General features: G+C 38.0%; 1 protein-coding gene across 1 annotated transcript; it reads left to right on the forward strand.

Annotated features, from left to right (window-relative positions):
- Positions 1-491: 491 nt before the first annotated feature.
- LOC127644726 (kinesin-1 heavy chain-like) lies at positions 492-21,109 on the forward strand. The gene is made up of 26 exons (XM_052128060.1): positions 492-812; positions 5,038-5,125; positions 5,250-5,323; positions 6,590-6,694; positions 6,795-6,843; positions 7,571-7,626; positions 7,732-7,819; positions 8,073-8,197; positions 8,928-9,032; positions 9,554-9,699; positions 9,850-9,998; positions 10,587-10,780; positions 11,171-11,239; positions 11,334-11,540; positions 11,632-11,775; positions 12,665-12,853; positions 13,543-13,660; positions 14,053-14,108; positions 14,509-14,606; positions 14,742-14,843; positions 15,513-15,573; positions 15,683-15,754; positions 15,972-16,076; positions 16,228-16,444; positions 16,757-16,892; positions 19,122-21,109. The coding sequence occupies exons 1-26, from the start codon at positions 684-686 to the stop codon at positions 19,123-19,125; spliced, it is 2,886 nt and encodes a 961-aa protein (XP_051984020.1). The 5' UTR covers positions 492-683; the 3' UTR covers positions 19,126-21,109.
- Positions 21,110-21,198: the final 89 nt, after the last annotated feature.

Here is a 21,198-nt window from a genome sequence, read left to right on the forward strand (position 1 = left end):
TATGCTCTAAGAAATAAATCTGTAAAATAACAGAAAAAGTACTGGTAGCTCATTACCCGGACTTTGTACCGTAATTAAAAAACAGAAATTTTCTGTTAATTGATGTAGGCTACTCACTGATCTAGATCAGTGGTTGTACTGCGATAATGGCCACCAAAAGTGGTCGGAGCAGAGATAAAGGTCCCATAATGCACCACGAAAATGTAAATAAACGGAAAAACACCTATGAATCACGTGCTATGGACAATTTCTGATAAAATATACTGTCATACAACTGTTAATACACAGATATTTCTTTACAGTGTAGTTTGTTTCTCATTTGTCCTGCATTCATTCCTGCATAATTACGTATTTATGAGGGACAATTATTATAATAATGTGTTACCTAAACAAGTTATAACCTTATTTATCCCTGGTTGTAGCTAGATGAATAGCTACAGACCCAGGCAGGTGTTCTCGTTTTCGGTGACGTCACATAACGGGGCGCCAGGTGTCGATCAACTAGCAGTCACTGTATGCGGCTCTTTCCGTATAGTCACGCGGGACGCGAATCAACTACCCATCGCACGGGAATGTGAACCGTGGCTGTGTGTTCACCCCCCACCCCTTCATCCGTGTCTGCATCCGTCTCTGTTTGTTTGTGTGTGTTCTCGCCGGTGCTCTCTTGATTCGGTAACCGGGGGATGATGGCGGACCCGGCGGAGTGCACCATTAAAGTAATGTGCCGCTTCAGGCCCTTGAACAGCTCGGAGGTGACGAGAGGGGACAAATACGTCGCCAAATTTCAGGGCCTTGACAACGTCGTGGTCGGGGTGAGTGTCGTTTTGTGTCGTGGATAGTTTTGACGTGTATTTCTCAGTCGATCTCGCGACATGTCTAATGCTAATGACCCACAGACCAGCAGAAGCAGAATTCATCACGACCCGTTAATATGAACATCTGACACCGACACCAGCCACTGCATCCGGTTCACTAACACTCAAAACCGACGGTTTAATTCGGATATTTATGTTTATTCCGTTTAATTCTGTGCCGTTTCCTCAACAGCTTCATGCTAACCGTGTTAGCCAAAGCTGCAGAGTCAACGCGGAATCAGTTTTACACTTTAAAGAACCCCAAACACTTATTTATTTCCTTATTAAGTCTATAATATGGAGTGGTTGTGGATTTTAGGTTTCTGTTATTATTGTTATTATTATTATTATTATTTAAAACTTTGAATGTAGGGGTGGGTGTTGAGTTAAGTTGAATGAGCAGGAAAATGTTTTTGTAAATACTGCGAGATGATCACAATTTAACATCATCAGTGGAATTGGATATGAGGCTGCTTATTGAGTGAAATGCAAATAAAGTCTAATTTATCTTATAATCTCTTTAATTCATTCTCTTTTCCTAAAGATGTCTGGCTTAATTTTATTGTGAACTTTGTCTACAAAAGACCTGGATGTTGCAACACTCTAGAGATGCCAACGAGCTGAATGTAGCCTGTGTATGGGATGTGAAAAACATGATATGTGGTGCAGGCACGCAACCTTAGACATAGAGACATGTCTCTCTCCAGTACACAGATTTAGTAATTTTTAAGTGATTATTATATTCACTTGGCCATCCAGTCTTGGTGTGTCAATAGGATCTAACTGTGTGCATAGTGTCCAGTGTTTCCCCTATGAAAGTGTTTTTCCAGCAGTGGTGCTGTTGTGCATGCGGCAACGCCGGACACGTATTAATGCATGTTGGTCGAAAAATAGCTTAAAACAGGTGTCAAACTCAATTTCAGCCTGGGCCACATCAGGGTTTATTTTTGCCCTCAAAGGGCACATTGTAAATGTTGCACCAGCATCTGCTTCAGGAGCACCCATGCAATTACCAGTAACTGTACATGTTATGTGCGTTGAAATGCACATTTGACATTTGACTTTGAGTTTGTGATGTAGATGAAAATTATGATATTAACAACAATAACATACTGATTAAACTACATTCATGTCTTGAAATTTCTGAAGGCAAACAAAACAACTTACATTTACAATCAGAGAGCACTAGAGTACAGATTTATGAAAATGCACCATAGTTCTATATAAAGAACTATACAATTTTTGTAATGTAAAAACAGCAGCCTAATTGCATTTAGAAAGTTTTTCTGCCACAACTGCCATAGTCAATACAGTTCAGTTAGTGTTACTGCAGTAAATCCATGGTAAAGTTTTGTGTGTGTTGTGATCTGAGAATTGAAAAGCTTTCTAATTTATGTTTTCATCTGTTTTCTTTGTCATTGCCGTTGAGAATGTGGGGGCTGTTTGTTTTAAACTAGTTTCATTACTGAGACATAAGAGTTTTGCAACAGACAATTCTGTACCGCATTCAAATGTGTTTCGCAATCCCTGCTGCGAATCTCAATGGTTCACAAGCGCATTTACATTTATGCATTTGGCAGACGCTTTTATCCAAAGCGAATTACAGTGCACTTTATTACAGGGACAATCCCCCCGGAGCAACCTGGAGTTAAGTGCCTTGCTCAAGGACACAATGGTGGTGGCTGTGGGGATTGAACCAGCAACTTTCTGATTACCAGTTTACCAGTTATGTGCATTAGACCACTACACCATCACCACTCCATTTAAAATAATCTGTGCAGATAAGGGCAGTCCGCGAATCACCGCACCTGCTCTGCCCTCGTGCTGCTTTATCCATGAGTCGTGTTGATAATTGACCCATGTAGCGCTGTTTTATTCTACTATTGAAGGTGTATGTGAGTCTTTGTTGTATTTTGTCTGCATGTCCAGTTATTAACAAATGCTGTGTGAAAGCAAACATGCCATGTGGCAGAGTCTTTACAAGTAATTTCAGGGACCATCCCTTTTATGTAAACAACAATGGGGTCATAGGGCAGTTTTATTGTCTTGCATTTCCTGTTTAATTTCATTTTTTCATTTATTTTACTCTATTGTGTTTGTATAAAGATAAGGTGAGAGAATAGCCTGGAAATGGAGGCTCCTTCAGGCATATCCACTGTAATTTAAGTGAAAAGACGGTGTGAGTACCAGAGGAAGGTGAGATAATGAGAACGCTCCACCCTGTGCAGCCCGGGGAATTTGTGTCCATATATAAGTTAAATGAGATTTTTTTGTGTGGCCACCATTATTTTCCAGCACTGCTTTAACCCTCTTGGGCATGGAGTTCACCAGAGCTTCACAGGTTGCCACTGGAGTCCTCTTCACTCCTCCATGACGACATCACAGAGCTGGTGGATGTTAGAGACCTTGTTGAAGTGATAATTGAACAAGATTTGATATATATTGTGAGTCATAGTGGCCATTTGTATTGTGGACACTGGTCAGGGTGTGGTACTTGGAGCAGTTTGTTCCATTACTGGTATATTGGTACAGAGCCAAACAAGACCTGTTTGTCATGCTTGTCTGTGTTTTACTGAAGTCTCTGAGACAATGTTATGTGATGAGCCTTAAAAGTGTCTCACCTATAGCCCAATTTCCATAGAACAGATATAGTATTTTTTTGGAGCCAGAGATTTAGTAGCCTTTCTCTGCAACTGGTACACGTTGCACTTTAGCAGATGCTGAACCTGCAGTCTTTGTGTTGTCAGTCCTGATCCTTAACTGTTAGGCTACCATCACCCCATGTTAGATGGTTTCTGTGTTTTGTTAAAGGGCGTTCACCCTATATGTGTTGTTGAACACCGTTTTTAAAATTCCTTTTGCCCCTGAGTCTTGTAAATAATCCCTCAGTGTGTCTCCCATGGTAACCAGGTGTTGCACCAATCAGATGTGAGCACAGGGCCCGTACTAGCAGAGTGTCTTATGAACATTTATTGTGTTACAGCCCAGAACGGAATCTTTCTGATTCATGATTTATCAGTTTAGAGTTCAGGTCAATGCTTGCTGGCATGTGAGCCAGCCTTCGTTGTTTATTGTGCTGGTTGTGTGTTTTTGAGAGTTAAAGCTGATAGATGGACAGAACTGTTGTGAGCTTTGCTAAATGAGGCCAAGGTGTTGTTTATGGTTGTTGGCTGTAATGAATACTCTGTGAGTCAAGAATGCAATACAATGAGAAAATGACATTTTTTGACAAATTGACCAGCAAGGCAAGTCTGTTTCGTTACATTGATGATGTCAATGAGCATCACCAGCTGTGTGATCTCATCTTCATGTGTTATTGCTATTTCTATATTAACTCTTACTTTTGTTTTTATTTAGCAGAAGCTTTTTTTTATCCAAAGTTATTTACAAATGAGGATTACAGCAAAATATTTTTATATTATTATTATAAAAACTATTTTAGGATTTTGCATCTCTCTCTCTCTGATGCTAAACCACATGGCAGAACGTTTCTAAAGTATGTTTCATGTTTAATTATTTTCCCTATGAAATACTTCACCAATACATCTTGAACATTAAGATGGAACATTAAAAACATATGGGTCAAAGTTCTAGTTTGACTGGCATTTGCCATTTACTTTGTTAGGATTAGCCTACTTGATCACTTGCCTGGTTAAAATGAGGTTGTATTTGATCACAGTTTCTTGGCTTGTTTCTATGGAAATTCAACCAGAGAAATGTAAGTGTACAGAGGAGCCTGAAACGCATAAATCCAGTTTGAAGACTTTATTGGGGAAACACCAGGTTATGACACAGAACTTGAAACCAGTAAATGACTGGTTTTAGCATTCTGTAATCATATAGAAACAGTAATCATACTATGGACCTACTACATTCCAGTTTGAGACCTTTGATGAAGTATTGCATATAATGGACTCAAGTGGTGGGCATTCGCTCACCTGATTGTGCTGGTCATATTTTTATGGGTCATATTTTTGTTCATTCTTTCACTCAATGCCAGCTGAGTGTCCTTTAAAGATAAAAACAGCTGATTGGACAATGCTGTTGTGTTTTGTAAAGTCAGACGTGTCCCAAAAAGAAAAGAAACGGTTGCATGTTTTATGCAAAACAAGACAAAAAATATTTCTAATGGTACATAGCCCAAATGCTTAGGCATTTGTTAATTTTCTTCCTCTTTCCATAGGGTAAGCCATATATGTTTGACAGAGTTTTCCAGTCAAACACAACTCAGGAGCAAGTGTACAATGCCTGTGCTCAAGAAATCGTCAAAGGTAAACCAGAGGTCACATACTAAACATTTGAGTTCAATTAAACCGCAGAATAGCCCTATGCTAAATTTAAATATAATTTGTCCTATATTTACAGTAAGGTTTAATCATAACTTTGTTCTCACAGATGTGCTTGGAGGATATAATGGAACCATTTTTGCCTATGGTCAGACATCCTCGGGCAAAACACACACAATGGAAGTGAGAGAGAAATTGTTTTGGAAATATTTCTTTAGAGATCTGTGTAAAACTCCTTTTTTCATACTGTCTGTTACGGGTGGGCGATATACAGGAGAAATTATTTTACCGGAAGAAAAGTGTCAACCGGTAGAAATGTTTGTCATTTATGTCATGGCGTGGTGAATGCATGGTAGGCTTTTATACTGGCGCCTGTTCTGCTAAAAACAGAGAAAGAGAGAGAAGCAATTGCACTGAGTAAATAACCTTGGAAATTATTAAATAACACCTTTGTCAACCATGCATTTCTATCTAGTATATCGTCAGAGTAAAGGTTTCCAGTATCCATGAAAGGCTAAATCAAAAACAAATACATGGTGTTAGGGAGTTGCTTCAGAATCAAAGCAAATGCTTGGATGTTCAACGTTTTCTTAGTTTTTGCTTCTATTGAAAAATAGATTTTTGATCAAATATAATTTTTAAAAATACATTTTACATTCGTTTTGCATTTTTAGATACATTACTTCAAAAATAATAATGAAAGCTCCTTTTTTATTTAAATTTTTTTTCCAATCACTTTCAATTGACCCTTTGCTAAGCCCCGCCTTAAAAGCGCTTCTGAACAATCCTGTCTTGGCAACCGTTGCCCTGCCGCCATTACTTTGATGCATGTTTGCTATTTTCCAGTGAGAGCCTATGGAAGTGGTGTTTTTGAGTACTTTTAAGGGGGATTTTATCAAAATAATAAAACAAAAACTGTAAATCACATTGTTGCTTGGTCATTTGTAATAGTGACACAAGTTACCTAGAGAGGAGACCCACAGTGATTTTCTTTCTTTTTTAAATAAGATTTAAATACATCTGGAGAACAGTATGTTATGGATTAAACCATGTCAGCCATCATTCCCAAATGAACATATTACATCTGCAATGACGTCTACATTTGCTCCAAGATAAATTCAAGCTAATAACTAAACATTCATATATCTTTATCGAACACTAATTTCAAGAATATTGTGATATGAAGTTTTGCTTGTATCACCCACCCATACTCTCTGTGGGCCATGCCTGGATTGACAGCAGTTAGTAATTAGATCTCTACCTCTTCCATTTTGTTAATGATGAAAGCATTCAGACTGATTGAATTTTAGATGTCCAGTGTATGCCTGATAAAAATGGAGATTCATCCATTCACTTTAGACGATTGGTGTTCTGAAAAATGAGAACCTTGTGTTTTTGATCTTTTATAATTCTGATATAAGTTAGTGAATTGTTGTGACCGTTCTCTAGGGAAATCTCCATGACACTGATGCAATGGGAATCATTCCCAGAATAGTGCAGGACATCTTTAACTACATTTACTCTATGGATGAAAATCTGGAGTTCCACATTAAAGTGAGTCCTTTACCTTCTGTTTCTCCTCTTTCATTTAAAGATTTACGCATTGCGTTATGTTGAATCTGTTCTCTTAATGTTTTGTTTTTTTACTTGGCAGGTGTCATATTTCGAGATTTATCTAGATAAGATTCGAGACCTGTTGGATGGTGAGTCTGTTGGCCATTCGGCTTTGAAGTTTTACAGCTGTTGATCTCTCAGATATAAACTTAGACAAAAGTTATTCTAAATTGATCTAGAATTTACATTTAAAGCTGAATTATGTAATTCACGAATGGAATTGCAAACAAATAAAAATAATAATAAAACCTTTAAAAACAGCTTTCTGAATATGAATTCAGAATATGCATTCTGTGATGCTATTCTGCTCACCACAATTGTACAGAGGTGTTGTCCGAGTTACTGTAGCCTTTCTGTCAGCTCAAACCAATCTAGCCATTCTCTCTTGACCTCTCTCATCAAAAGGTGTTCCCATCGGCAGAACTGCCGCTCACTGGTTGTTTTTGCCACCATTCTGAGTAAACTCTAGGGACTGTTGTGTTTGAAAATCCCAGGAGACCAGCAGTTACAGAAATACTCAAACCAGCCTGTCTGGCACAGACAATCATGCCACGGTTGAGATCAGGGAGATCACAAATTTTCCCCCATTCTGATGGTTGATGTGAACATTAACTGAAGCTCCTGACCTTTATCTGCATGATTTTATGCATTGCACTACTGCCACACGATTGGCTGATTAGATAATTGCATGAATAAGTAGATGTACAGGTGTTCCTAATAAAGTGCTCAGAGAGTGTAGTTGTCCCTGCATGTTAAACAGGAGCTGCTTTAGAGCTGCTTTCATTGTGGAATAATCTCCCTTCCTCTCTCTTGTAGTTTCAAAGACTAATTTATCTGTACATGAAGATAAAAACAGGGTTCCTTATGTCAAGGTGAGATTCTTAAATCTGCTCTTTCTGCCTAACCATCATGGAAAGATTACACTGATAGAGTTTTTTGTTATATAACTGTATGTGTGTGTTTGTTCTTGGCTTTAGGGTTGCACAGAGCGATTTGTTTGCAGTCCAGAGGAAGTTATGGACACCATTGATGAGGGCAAATCCAACAGACATGTAGCAGTGACAAGTATGAATACCCAGACACAAATATGTGCATACACCCTTTATACAAACATTAACTACTTCAAACGTGTTAATTTATGATTATTAGAATGCAAAGTAAATAGAAAACAAAAGCAAAAGCTGATATTCCTCGGAAACCAAAACATCTGCTCATTCGAGGTTAGCCACATGAGCTGATTATATTTCAAAACAGACAACATTAGGAGGATTCATAATAAATTTGTAGTAAATGTGTTTGTACTGTGTGTGTGTTTCAGATATGAATGAACACAGCTCAAGGAGTCACAGTATCTTCCTGATCAATGTAAAGCAGGAAAACACACAGACAGAACAGAAGCTCAGTGGGAAGCTCTACCTGGTCGATCTGGCAGGCAGCGAGAAGGTGAGTGTATGTTAGGATGCTTTCACATTAGAGCTTTAGGGTTGTTTGACATCAGAGTTTGGTTCATTTGGTTGTTTGAAAGCGGTTGTCTGAACTCTGGTACACACCAGTGAATCTAACCGGATTCCACTTGAACATACTGTATAATTAGCATTTTTGCATGCTCCTGGTCACGCATATAGTATAACGTATTTTTAATAGTTGCTTGTCTTCAAATAAATTGTCATTCGAAGAGCAGTTCACATTGTTAAAATCTCTTGCAATGCTGCAGACAAATGCAAGTGCCTTTCTCTTCATGTAAATTGTTGGTGGTAAATCTAAAGCGACAACCTGAATAAAACAGTCAGACTGGCATCTTCTTGTCTAGAGTTTTTTTTTTCTTTTGACCTTATTTACCTAGCTATTTAACTTTTTAGCTACAGTGATAAACAGTTCCCACCAGAACTCATGGTTAAACACTGTCATAACCAGACATGATGTGACATGCAATCTATCCATCCACACTGAGCTCCATATGACAGGGAATCGTAAAAAAAAGTTGAGATGTGTGTCACCACCTCCTCTGAATCGGTGTGTGTGTTCACAAGGGACAGGGCTACCTGGCATGATTATCATGGAAAAGACACATTTTATCGCGTGTCGCATCATGTCTGGTTAAGACATGGAGTAACTCATGCTGATGACGTTACAACGTGTGAAATTAACCATAAACTGTTGTGCTCTTTCACAGGTCAGTAAAACTGGAGCTGAAGGTGCAGTACTAGATGAAGCCAAAAACATCAACAAGTCTCTATCATCACTGGGCAACGTGATATCCGCCTTAGCCGAGGGCTCGGTGAGTCACACGCACTGTCTTTACAAATAGCATAGTAAACTGATCTATTCTAATGTTTAGCTCCTGGAGGCTATTGCATCTGTAATCTTGAGTAAATGGTGTGTTTTGTGCATGAAAACTGTAGCTTAATCCAACTCTCACTGGGATTTCCATTTTACTGCTCTTTATTAGCATGACCAATTATGCTGCATGTGTATTGCAAAATAAAGTAATGTAAAATAAAGTTAATGTGGGGTTAGGATGTAGGTGTTGCAATCTCAAAGTTGCTAGTTCGAGCCCGTTAAGGCGTGTTGGGGAGCTTTTTTGAATAACTTGCGAAGCTACTAATAAGTAAGAAAGCTATGCATTTGATTAAGAAGCTAATTACATTACAAGCTAGTAACAAAAAAGCTAAAGTATCTAAATTGAAGAGCTGTTCATCTTACCTATGTTACAGTCAAATTACTTAAACTGAAATAAAGTGCTTTTTTTAGCAGAATTAAATTACATCTTTATAACTGATCTTATTGTTTCTCTCTCAGACGTACATTCCATACAGAGACAGTAAGATGACCAGGATCTTGCAGGATTCTCTGGGGGGTAACTGCAGGACTACCATTGTCATCTGCTGTTCTCCCTCCTCATACAATGAGTCTGAGTCCAAATCCACACTCATGTTCGGACAGCGGTGAGGATGCACATTTGCTCACCCCAGTCTCAGTGTTTGCTCTGCATTCATAATAAAGATCTCACTTGTTTGTTTATACAGTCAGAAACAATAGTCAAGACAATAACCATATTATAACTCAACCTGTGATTTATATTCGTTTGTGTACAGGGCGAAGACTATCAAGAACACAGTGAGTGTGAATGTTGAGCTGACAGCAGAGCAATGGAAGAAGAAATACGAGAGAGAGAAGGAGAGAAACAAGAATCACCGAAACACCATCACATGGCTTGAGAATGAACTCAACCGCTGGAGAAATGGTCAGACACACAAAGTTACAATTTATTAGTTTTACACTAACAATTTTAACATTTTACTTGTGATACAATTTTGTTCACATTGCATTCTCACTGCAAACACTTTTTTTTGTACACTTCTTGTTTACCATACAGTGAGCCCAAAGTCTTTCACCACTAGTGAAAAATGCTTTTATTTTGCATTTGTCTAATTAAAAAAATATATATTTCATTACAAATTATATTATTAGCATAACAGTTTGATTTAAAAGGACTTTCATAGACGCTTTTGTTTTGATGACAGCATGCACTCAAACTGACAGACTCCACAAGTTTGCACTAAACCGGATGATCCATGTTACCCAGCATGATTTGTGCATGTTTCAAAGAGCATCTTGTGTGCTTCAATGGAGGCAACATAATCTGGCCTTTTGGATAAAGGAGTTAACATGGTCAATGTCACAAATAACATTTCTTAAAAAATAAACTTAGTTTATTTTCATGTTTAAATCCCAGTTTTTCAAAGTAGTTTTAAACTTTTGGAGACAATGTAACACAATAAAATACACATGCCTGCATTTCCTGAAGGTCCTTTTTGTGTGTGTCCTGCAGGAGAGAGAGTACCTGCTGAGGAACAGTATGATAAGGAGAAGATGAATGCTGAAGTGTTGGCAATGGATAACACAATTAATAACGATAAATTTGCATCCACACCAAGTTTGACGCCCATGCCAGGGATGCTTAGTGCAGGAAAAGAAAAATGTGAGGTTGAACTTGCCAAAATGTACAAGCAGCTGGACGACAAGGTACATCCATGCAGCCTTCCTTCATGAAAGTGTACTACAGTTCTTGCATAACCACTAGTTAACTGGTATTTGGTGCGAGACCATATTATACTCTTATAATATGGTCTTAAGTCATATTGATGGCTCTTCAATACCATGGTAACAGTGTTTGTTTTTACAAAACCGAAAAGCAATACTATTTTATGTGACAAATGGAAGCCTTAGCACTTTAAATATGTCTAAAGCTATAACTTGAAATCGCTATAACTAATAATAAAGTACATTTCTATGAATTTGCAACATTTTCACCAAAAATACATTTGCTACAGTTTGTGTTACTATTATGAAGGGCAATGTTATACGGATCACACTTGACATTAATGGCAGATGCTGTCTGTGTATCATCTCTAGGATGAAGAGATTAATCAGCAGTCTCAGCTGGTGGAGAAGCTGAAGCAGCAGATGTTGGACCAGGAGGAGGTTTGTGACTACTTGTGTGCATGTGAACCGAAGATATGCCCATTTGTAGCCCTGTTTACACCTCTTATTAACATCTGTTTGGGGTACATTGTAGCTGCTGGCCTCATCACGGCGAGACCATGATAACCTGCAGGTAGAACTGACTCGTCTGCAGATGGAAAACGAGGCATCCAAAGAGGAAGTGAAGGAGGTGCTCCAGGCTCTGGAGGAACTTGCTGTCAACTACGATCAAAAGAGTCAAGAGGTGGAGGACAAGTCTAAGGACTTTGAAGCCCTAAGCGAAGAACTTAACCAGAAATCTGTGAGTGCTAGAGGAACTATATTTAAATCTTTTGCCTACACTGAGCAAAAACGTGACATTTATACCCTCTCTGACTATCTGTCGGTCTCAGAGTATCCTGGCATCTATAGACTCAGAGCTGCAGAAACTGAAGGTAATGGCTAATCATCAGAAGAAAAGGGTGACTGATATGATGTCATCACTGCTCAAGGACCTGACGGAGATTGGTATTGCAGTGGGCAACAATGACATCAAGGTGAATGACATAACATAAAGCTTTTCTAAGCATTACTAGCAAACAGAATTGCAACATTAATTACAAATTTCAAACATTCCCCGATCTGCCATTTGTCGATAAAGTAGATAATTGTGCCCCAAACTCAGGCCAATGTTTGAGCTAATGTTGCTTTGTCAGGCTAGTCGGGATGCTCAAAAAACCATAACAATGTTTTGATAGCACCACAGAGCCAATATTTACACTTTTCCGGGTAATAAACCCTACAGATTTCTAATAAATGTCTTTCCAGGTTTGAATAGGAGAAAGTATTTTTAGCATAGATTACATCTTTATGGGAGTATTTACACGTCGTCACTTCATGCTTTTTTACTGATTGGATAGCTATTGGATCATGAAAATACCAAATGTAAATGCCTTCCAAGATGCATATAAGACAGATAGCACTCTGAGACATTTACATTTATTCATTTGGCAGACACTTTCAACCAAAGTGACTTACAAAAGAGGAAAACATAAGCGAATCATCTTAAGCAGTCATTTGTATGAAAAGTGCCATACTACAAAGTTTCACTAGCATCAGAATAGCATTCAAAACTGATTTAAGTGCAACAAGAATTTTTTTTTTTTTAAGTGACTGGTTAAGTGCTCTTGGAAAAGATGTGTTTTTAGCCATTTTTTGAAGACAGAGAAATATACAAGATGCGACTCTATGAAGTGTAAATGCTTTTACAGTATGTGGCCAAGTGTAAATGGAATGTGCATACCCAACACGAAATGACTATGTGTACAATAGGCCCTAAGAGCTTTAATTTTGTAACATTAATTAGTTGAGTTTTGGACCAATCTCTACACTTTGAACAGCCTTGGGAGAATTTTGAGAAGTTATTTGAGATCTCTCTTTCCGCAGCAGCATGAGGGCAGTGGTATTATAGATGAAGAGTTCACTGTGGCTAGACTCTATATCAGTAAGATGAAGTCAGAAGTGAAAACGATGGTTAAACGCTGCAAGCAGCTTGAAAACACACAGTCCGAGAGCAACAAGAAGATGGATGAAAATGATAAGGAGCTCGCTGCATGCCAGTTACGCATTTCTCAGGTACTGTTTCACTGGTAACACACAAAGGACCCTCATACTGCCTCTGAAAACTCAAACCTTTCTCAAATCAAATAAAACTCCCACCATACAGTGTAAAGCACTGAACCATAATGATGGGATTAAAGAAATACATATCCAGTAACTTTATAGGGATAGTTCACCCAAAATGAAAATTCTATCTGATTCTACTACTCACCTTTATGTTGCACATATGTTTTTCCAGTGGAACACAAAAGCAGTTATTTATCAGAATGTCCAAGCTGCTGCTTTCCATATTAAAAAAAGTGGATAGTAACCGGGGATGTCAAACTCTAAAAAGGACTTGTGCACTTAAGCCATTCAATAGCTTTGTGTGAAAAGACCAAATAGATGGACATCGAAGTCATTATTCACTCTAAATCTTTCCTGGAAATTCTGTTAAATAACTCTAATTTGTGTTTCATGGAAAAATTAAAATCATAAGGAATTTGATAGGCTATCCCTTTTAAGAACACGTTTACCAATTTCACTGCCTCTTACATATGGGGTGAGTATAAAATAGTTCCAGGATTACTTTTTAAACTTTAAAACCGTTTTTAGTTCCAAAGTCCAGCAGAACAAACTTTGTTTAAAATGTCTTTGAATCTAAGGAGTGTTATTCCAGTACAGTTCAATATTCTGAAGAGGTGAAATGGATGTTTGTTTTGCAGCACGAAGCGAAAATTAAATCTCTGACAGAGTATCTGCAGAATGTAGAGCAGAAGAAGAGACAGCTGGAAGAGGACGTGGACTCACTCAGTGAGGAGCTGGTCAAAATCAATGCAGAGGGTACGCACAATGAATGCATTTACACACTCACTGCTCATTAAAATAGATTTCTGTCTCTCTAATGGGGTGTGTGTGTGTGCGTGTGTGTGTGCGTGTGTGTGTGCGTGTGTGTGTGCGTGTGTGTGTGCGTGTGTGTGTGCGTGTGTGCTGCAGGTAAGGCTAGCGTGTGTGTCGTGGCGTGTGTGCAGGTGTGTGTGGCATGTGTGTGCAGGTGTGTGTGCTGGCGTGTGTGTGCTGCAGCGTGTGTGTGTGCTGGCGTGTGTGTGTGTGTGTGCGTGTGTGTGTGTGTGTGCAGTGTGTGTGTGTGTGTGCGTGTGTGTGTGTGTGCGGTGTGTGTGTGTGTGCGCGTGTGTGTGTGTGTGCGGTGTGTGCGCGTGTGCTTGTGTGTGCAGAGAAAGTTCATGCAATGGAGAAAGAGAGTGAGATTCAGAGTGCCAATGAGATCAAGGTAAGAAACATATGCACAAACGGGTGCTTGTTCAGATTAATACATAAATTAATATATATGTGTGTGTGCGCGTGTTTTTGTGATTTACGAGGACAATTTTGTAAGTTACTAATTACAAGGGTATTATGCTATAAATGTGATTTATGAGGACATTTCTAGTGTCCCCATAATTCAAATCGCTTAAAAATCATACTAAACAATGTTTTATTGAAAATGTAAAAATGCAGAAGGTTTTCTGTGAGGGTTAGGTTTAGGGGTTGTGTTAGGTTTAGAGGATAGAATCTATAGTTTGTACAGTATAAAAGTCATTATGTCTATGGAAAGTCCTCATAATGATAGGTAGACCAACGTGTGTGTGTGTGTGTGTGTGTGTGTGTGTGTAGTGATGTGTGTGTGTGAGAAGCAAATCCAGAGTCACAGAGAAGCTCATCAGAAACAGATCAGCAGCCTGAGAGATGAGCTGGAAACCAAAGAGAAACTCATCACTGATCTACAGGAGTACGACACACACACAACACATCTAAGAGAAACTTCAGACTTGCAGTTCTTAATATATATCAGGGTCAATTAGGATAAAGTGGGACTCTTTGCTGAGGTCCAGACTTAATTATCTCTCCCTGTCTGTCACTCTAGTCTGAATCAGAAGATCATGTTGGAGCAGGAGCGTTTAAGGGTGGAACATGAGAAACTCAAATCCACTGACCAGGAGAAGAGCCGCAAACTAAACGAGCTCACGTATGTCTCATTCACATGCACACTATTCTTCTGTTCACCTCCCCCATTAATCAGGTCCCATTACAAAACCTCATGTTTGATTTCCCCTGTTGAACATCTAAAAAGCCCAGCTGCACTTTTGTATGAAGCATAAAAATACACCTGCAGTTTTACATTAAAAGATGATGACTAGATTGTGTTAAATTAAATATGTGCATGAATTGTGTTGGTTTGCTTTAGTGAAGAACAGTTTTAACTGTGTGTGTGTGCGTGCATGCATGTAAAAAGTAAGAAAGAAATGAAAGATCGTTAGCCAGGTAATCTTCTATAAAATTATCATATTGTATAGGGTTGATTTAAACTTCCATGTATTATCATTTTTATGAAATATGTTATATTTATTGATTGCTTGATTACTACTAATTTTTGCCATGAAAAAGCCTTTAAAGCTGATATGGCAAACTCAAATACAAACAATCAATAGCAATATATTGTTCTTTATCTTGGGTAATAGGAAGGAGACCCTGTTATTTATATCCATAAATTCAGTATAAAATGTTCTGTATTTTTTACTGTATTTGCGACTTTTTATAATTTTTGTAAGGACATGCAAATCATCTTAAATTTAATACCTGATGTGCCTTTCTCTCAATAGTGGTGTCAAATTAATTGTTAAAATGTGTGTTTCAGTATGATGCAGGACCTCAGGGAACAGGCAAGACAGGATTTGAAAGGCTTAGAGGAGACTGTGGTGAGTTAATTTCCTTATCTTAGCACTAGAGGGTCGACTATTGATGAAAGTATTTACTAGATTATTTAACAGGTACATAACATACTCTCCTCCTTTTTCTCCATCTCAGGCCAAGGAGCTGCAGACTCTGCACAACCTTAGAAAGTTGTTTGTTCAGGATCTGGCAACTCGTGTTAAAAAGGTGGGAAGGGATCCGTCTCAAACCTTCCATTTTGTTTGTTAACCTCAACTCGATGTCATTCCTCTGCATCATTTATCTTTTGGAAGTAAATGTTCTATAACTTACCATTTAGGTCAATGTTTACCTAGTCCACATTAAGAATCTTGTACTACTTTTTAAGACGTTGACTTGACGTTTGATTAGAATGGAAGTGTGAAGTTTGTGTGTATGTGTGTAGAGTGCAGAGATGGACTCTGATGAAACAGGTGGCAGTGCTGTTCAAAAGAAGAAGATCTCTTTTCTGGAGAACAATCTAGAACAACTCACCAAGGTTCATAAACAGGTAAGATGAACCAAAAAAGTCCCCTAAACATGATTCACACATTGTGTACATCAGTTCAAAATTAAAATAATTCTCTCTGTGATTTTTTCCTATTTCCTTTGTGTCTAACTTATTATTGTCTTGATTACTCACTGTTGTCCTTCTTTTTTAGCTGGTGCGTGATAACGCTGACCTGCGCTGTGAGCTTCCTAAAATGGAGAAGCGCCTTCGGGCGACAGCGGAGCGTGTGAAAGCTCTGGAGTCAGCACTCAAAGAGGCCAAAGAGAACACGGCCCGCGACCGCAAACGTTACCAGCTAGAAGTCGACCGCATCAAAGAGGCTGTGAGAGCCAAGAACATGGCCCGTAGAGGACATTCCGCACAGATAGGTGACTACACACTAACATCAGAACTTACAACCTTTATAAAGGCAACAGCACAAAAATTGTCTGATGTGTTCGGGTTTAGCCGCAGTATCTACTTTTATCCTGTGCGAGAAAATAAAAAGTTTAGATATGAGATGTTCATACTCAAATGAGTAATCTTTTGGAGTCTCTGAAATGGACTTTGTGTCAGAATGAGTTATGCCCTCAAGCTTACCTGATATACAGTGAACCCACATCCTGTTTGTTTGTTTTTGTTTTTTTGTTTTTTTAACCAACCATAATATTCTTATCTTTTTCTTCTTTCTCTGGCTATAGCTAAACCCATCAGGCCTGGACAGCATTCTGTAGCTTCTCCAACTCACCCTAACGTGCTACGCGGTGGAGGTGGCATTCTCCTCCAGCACATCCAACCAATGCCCTTCAGAGGAGGCGGAGCCAAGTTGGAGAAGAGGTTTGTGCCATTTCTGAGAAAGAACCTGTAGCTTATGTATGGACAAAGACTAAAAATGGCAGCACACCTAATAGCTGTCACCTTATGTACCGTACTGTCTAACCCATTGCTGGTGTATGGTCATCAATGAAAAAAATCCTTGAACTAGAGACCCTATTTGTTTCTTTGGTGTCTCTAAACATAAGAAACATACAATCACCAACCACTTTATTAGGAACACTATGGTCCTAATATAGTGCCCGACGTGGTCTTCTGTTGTAGCCCATCTGCCTCAATGTTTGACATGTTGTGTATTCTGAAAATGCTATTCTGCTTACTACAATTGCTGCGTTACCATAGCATTTCTGACAGCTTAAACCAGTCTGGCCATTATCCGCTAACCTCTCTCATCAATGTATGTGTTTCCATCCACAAAATTGCTGCTCACTGGATGCTTTTTGTTTTTGGCAGCTTGGCACCATTTTCTAGAGACTGTTATATGTGCAAATCTCAAGAGATCAGCAGTTACAGAAATACTCAAACCAGCTCGTCTGGCACAACCATCCTGCCACGGATGGGATCACTGAGATCACATTTTCCCCATTCTGATGGTTGATATGAACATTAACTGAAGCTCCTGACCTATATCTGCATGATTTTATGCTTTGCACTGCTGCTACACGATTGGCTGATTAGATAATCGCATGAATAAGTAGGTGTACCTAATAAAGTGCTCGAGTGAGTGTAATGCCTCCTACACGCTACACAACTTTCAAAGACGTCGTATTGTTGTACCGTTCATATTACACAACTGTCTGTCTTGTCATTGAAGTCGTAGAGTTTTCAAATTGCACAAAGAATCGGCGACAAGAGTGAACACATTACAAAATATTTCACTATTGACATCTTGCCTGGACTACAAATTACGTTTCACAACAGAGTACACACGAGAAGTGATATGAGATATGAAAACAAATGCAAGATCATATGTTATTTATTTCAGAATATTATGTTTATGTTTTTAATCGCTTAAAGGCATCATATGGTTATATTGGTTTCAATATAAAAAAATCTACCTATTTGCTTACCTGACTGTCCAAGAGAATTGGCAATTCCTCTCTTCTCTTTCTCCACCCGGTACTGGTACATCAAATATGCACTGGTGCTCCTGCCAATTAGGGCTGCAACTAACGATTATTTTGATAATCTATTAATCTAACAATTATTAGACTGATTATTCGACTATTCAGTGATTATTACAATGGTTAATCATTAGCTCTTAACCAATTATTCAGCTTGTGGCCCGACTTAAATGGTTGTATTAAACGTGCTTACTAACAATAAAGAGGACAAAATCATCTTTTAAAAACACCTCTACATGACACTCTCTGAATTAATGGGAAAAATTCACTTTTTATTTACATTGATTCAGTAAATAAATTCACTGCAAAATATCCTATTGTTATCAAGTTTTTTTTCTCTTGTTTTCCATTTAAAAATATCTAAAAATACAAAATACATTTACTTGAGAAGCAACATGTAAGATATTTAGACTTGCTTTAAGAGGATGTATCTTAAATATACAGTCAGTGTATTTTGTATATAAGTGTATTTTCACTTGTTACTTCTGCGGTTTAGCTGCTAAAGAAAATGTACATTGTTTTAAAGGAGTTTTAGATATTTATATTGGAAAACAAGCCAAAACAAATAATGTATTTTGCTGTAGTGTATAATGGGGCGAAGACTTCCCTCTCTCAACTGTCTGTTCACTTCAATCCATCTTTAACTCACTAAAAAACAAACTCCCTCTTATTAATAAAGCTGCATATTGCCACTGAGAGAAGGCTTGGAAATAAAAGTGAAAAGAATTCTGCTCCACTTGTTGGACCAAACAAAATTGCAAAAAAAAAAAAGTGTTCTCAAACACACCTTACCTAACTTAGGCAATTGGTAGTGTTGCTTTGTTGTGATTTTCAACTAATCAAGCGATGTTGAAGCATCACAGAGTCAGTGTTCAATCTAAACCACACTCTTTAGTACAACCCAAAAATGGCTTAATTGTAGTTCCCCGGTACGTTAATTCAAGATGGGAGAAAACACTGCGTCTTTAAAAAACCTGAAGAAAAGCCCATTTTGGACATCCTCATGGCCAGAGGGTTTCTGATGTACAAACTGCTTTGGGCTAATGAGCTCATTTTAAATTGGATTCAGCATTCTCACTGCCTTTTTCTTTTGTCTTTATTTTTTTAGCTGAAGATGAGTTTCCCTCATTACCAATGATGCAGAATGCAAGAAATCTTCATGGAAACCCATCATTCCATTAGCATAAATCCCTCCTGCTGGCGCACATGGGAGGACTTCTGAATTTAAGTATTCATGGTTGTACAGTTGCACTCCCCATCTGTAATATTTACTTTCTAAAGCAAATTATTTTATGAATATTGCACTCTTACACACACACACTCCAATTATAGTTTGAGGAAATCAAGAAATAAACTTTAGCAATGTGAATAATTGAGAGCCGAGAACCCTGTGCAATCATCTCTAATCAATGACAAGGTGTCACTTTTCTGTTCTTCTATGCATCTGCTCCTCATTAAAACAATGCACTTCAGAGTTATCTTGGGAGCAAATAAAAGAGGACAAACTGCTTCTGCACATCTCTAACCTGTAAACTCACCAAGCTCAGTTACAACTACTGCCTGAAATCCGTGCACCTTGCACCTAGCTCAACTTTATAGGGGTCAGTGTCTTGACTGCAACAAGCTTAAATTGAAAAAAGAAAAAAAACATGACTGTGTTCATGAATTGCATTGCCTCTTATTACTACAGCTCAGATATTTCTATATGAAGCACTTCGAACAGGCTCAAACATCAGGGATTTAATCCGTAAATGACTGTGAATGAAATTCAGATTTGAAACCTGGTTTTTACTTTGTAAAATGACTAATAGATCTCTAAAGGGAAAGGTGAAGAAGATTCTAGACATGAGTTACCAAAGCTTGCATAGTAGGCTAATGCTTTCAGTATTTAACTAAATGTATGGTTGCAAAGGGTAATGGTTTCTTTGGTGGGGCGGCTGTGGCTCAGTTGGTAGAGAGAGTCGGCCACTAATCGCAGGGTTGGTGGTTTGAATCCATTGAAAAATGAGAAGCAGTGTAAAGCGCTTTGAATACCGTTAAGGCTTAAAAAGGTGCTATATAAGTGCAGACCATTTACCTTTTCTTCACAAAAAATAAAATTACTATTGAAGGATTGAAGGTCTTGTTCTGCTTTTCTCAAGTACATACACAATTTTTTTGAGGAGTCATTCATATTTATATTTCAGATTCCTGATGTAGTATTTGGTGTTCCTTCTCTCATTTTATATATATATTTGGTCTCCATAGACATGTTTACTGAACAAGTCAAAAGCTTGGTTAGTTGACAATTGAAGAAGTCATCATATGACATCACTACCTACCTGCTCTGCCTCTGTTACTGATCAAGCAATCAGTTTAGCAGAATATTTGGTATAAGCCAGCTTAGGCTTCATACCTAATGACTCCATTTGTCAGTATGTTTGAGGCAGCATTGCTGGAAAAAATCTATAACTTGAATTTAAGTGTGTGGATGGGCATCTTGGGCATCTTGACTATTTGAGGGCAACCAAACCAGAATTTCTTTTTTTAATTTTCTTTTTTGCAAGGGTGGATAAATAAATAAATAAATCTATTTTATATATATTATATAATTTATTTTTAAGACATTATTACTCCTGATATTGCTAAAGAAAGTGTTTGATTTGTGGAATACAGGACATGTCAACCTTCTGCATCATTTTCAAATGTACTGCTTTCTGGGTGTTTTATACCTTTTAGCAAAGTCACAAGGACCATTTAAATATTCTGTGTTATTAGCCCAAGATTTTTCCCTTTTTACTGCATGAAGGATAATAAATGATGTTCTTGGGGAATGCCTTGCATACAATGAAAACCTAAAATAAATAGCTATGTTTTTTTATTACTGTGTAATAGTAACTCCATGACTGAGTTCCACCGAAGGACAAAAGCACTGGATCATTCCAGGAGATCAGAGGTGTTATTGGAAGATTCTGGTTTAAGGAAATAAGTGAGGGAAATACATTTATTGATGACACTTTGTATGGATGGACTGCATGAAATGTGTGATTAAATCATTATTCTGAAACGTGATGTCTTTCTCCTTTTCTTTTTTTTTTTTAAATAAAAAAAATAAAAAGCCTGTATTTTGGTACTTTTGATTTCTTCTAGACGAAATACAACTGTGGGACAATTTTGTAGTGACCTAAATGGACCTTATTCAGAGC

Source organism: Xyrauchen texanus, chromosome 6 (assembly GCF_025860055.1).
Source record: "Xyrauchen texanus isolate HMW12.3.18 chromosome 6, RBS_HiC_50CHRs, whole genome shotgun sequence".
NCBI lineage: Eukaryota > Metazoa > Chordata > Actinopteri > Cypriniformes > Catostomidae > Xyrauchen > Xyrauchen texanus.

Bases quoted from the DNA above. Each gene is read 5' to 3' on its own strand.
- LOC127644726 (XM_052128060.1), top strand. From the start codon at position 684: ATGATGGCGGACCCGGCGGAGTGCACCATTAAAGTAATGTGCCGCTTC. The intron at 6,844-7,570 runs GTGAGTCTGTTG...TCTCTCTTGTAG, and splicing joins GATTCGAGACCTGTTGGATG to TTTCAAAGACTAATTTATCT. The intron at 12,854-13,542 runs GTACTGTTTCAC...TTTGTTTTGCAG, and splicing joins GCCAGTTACGCATTTCTCAG to CACGAAGCGAAAATTAAATC.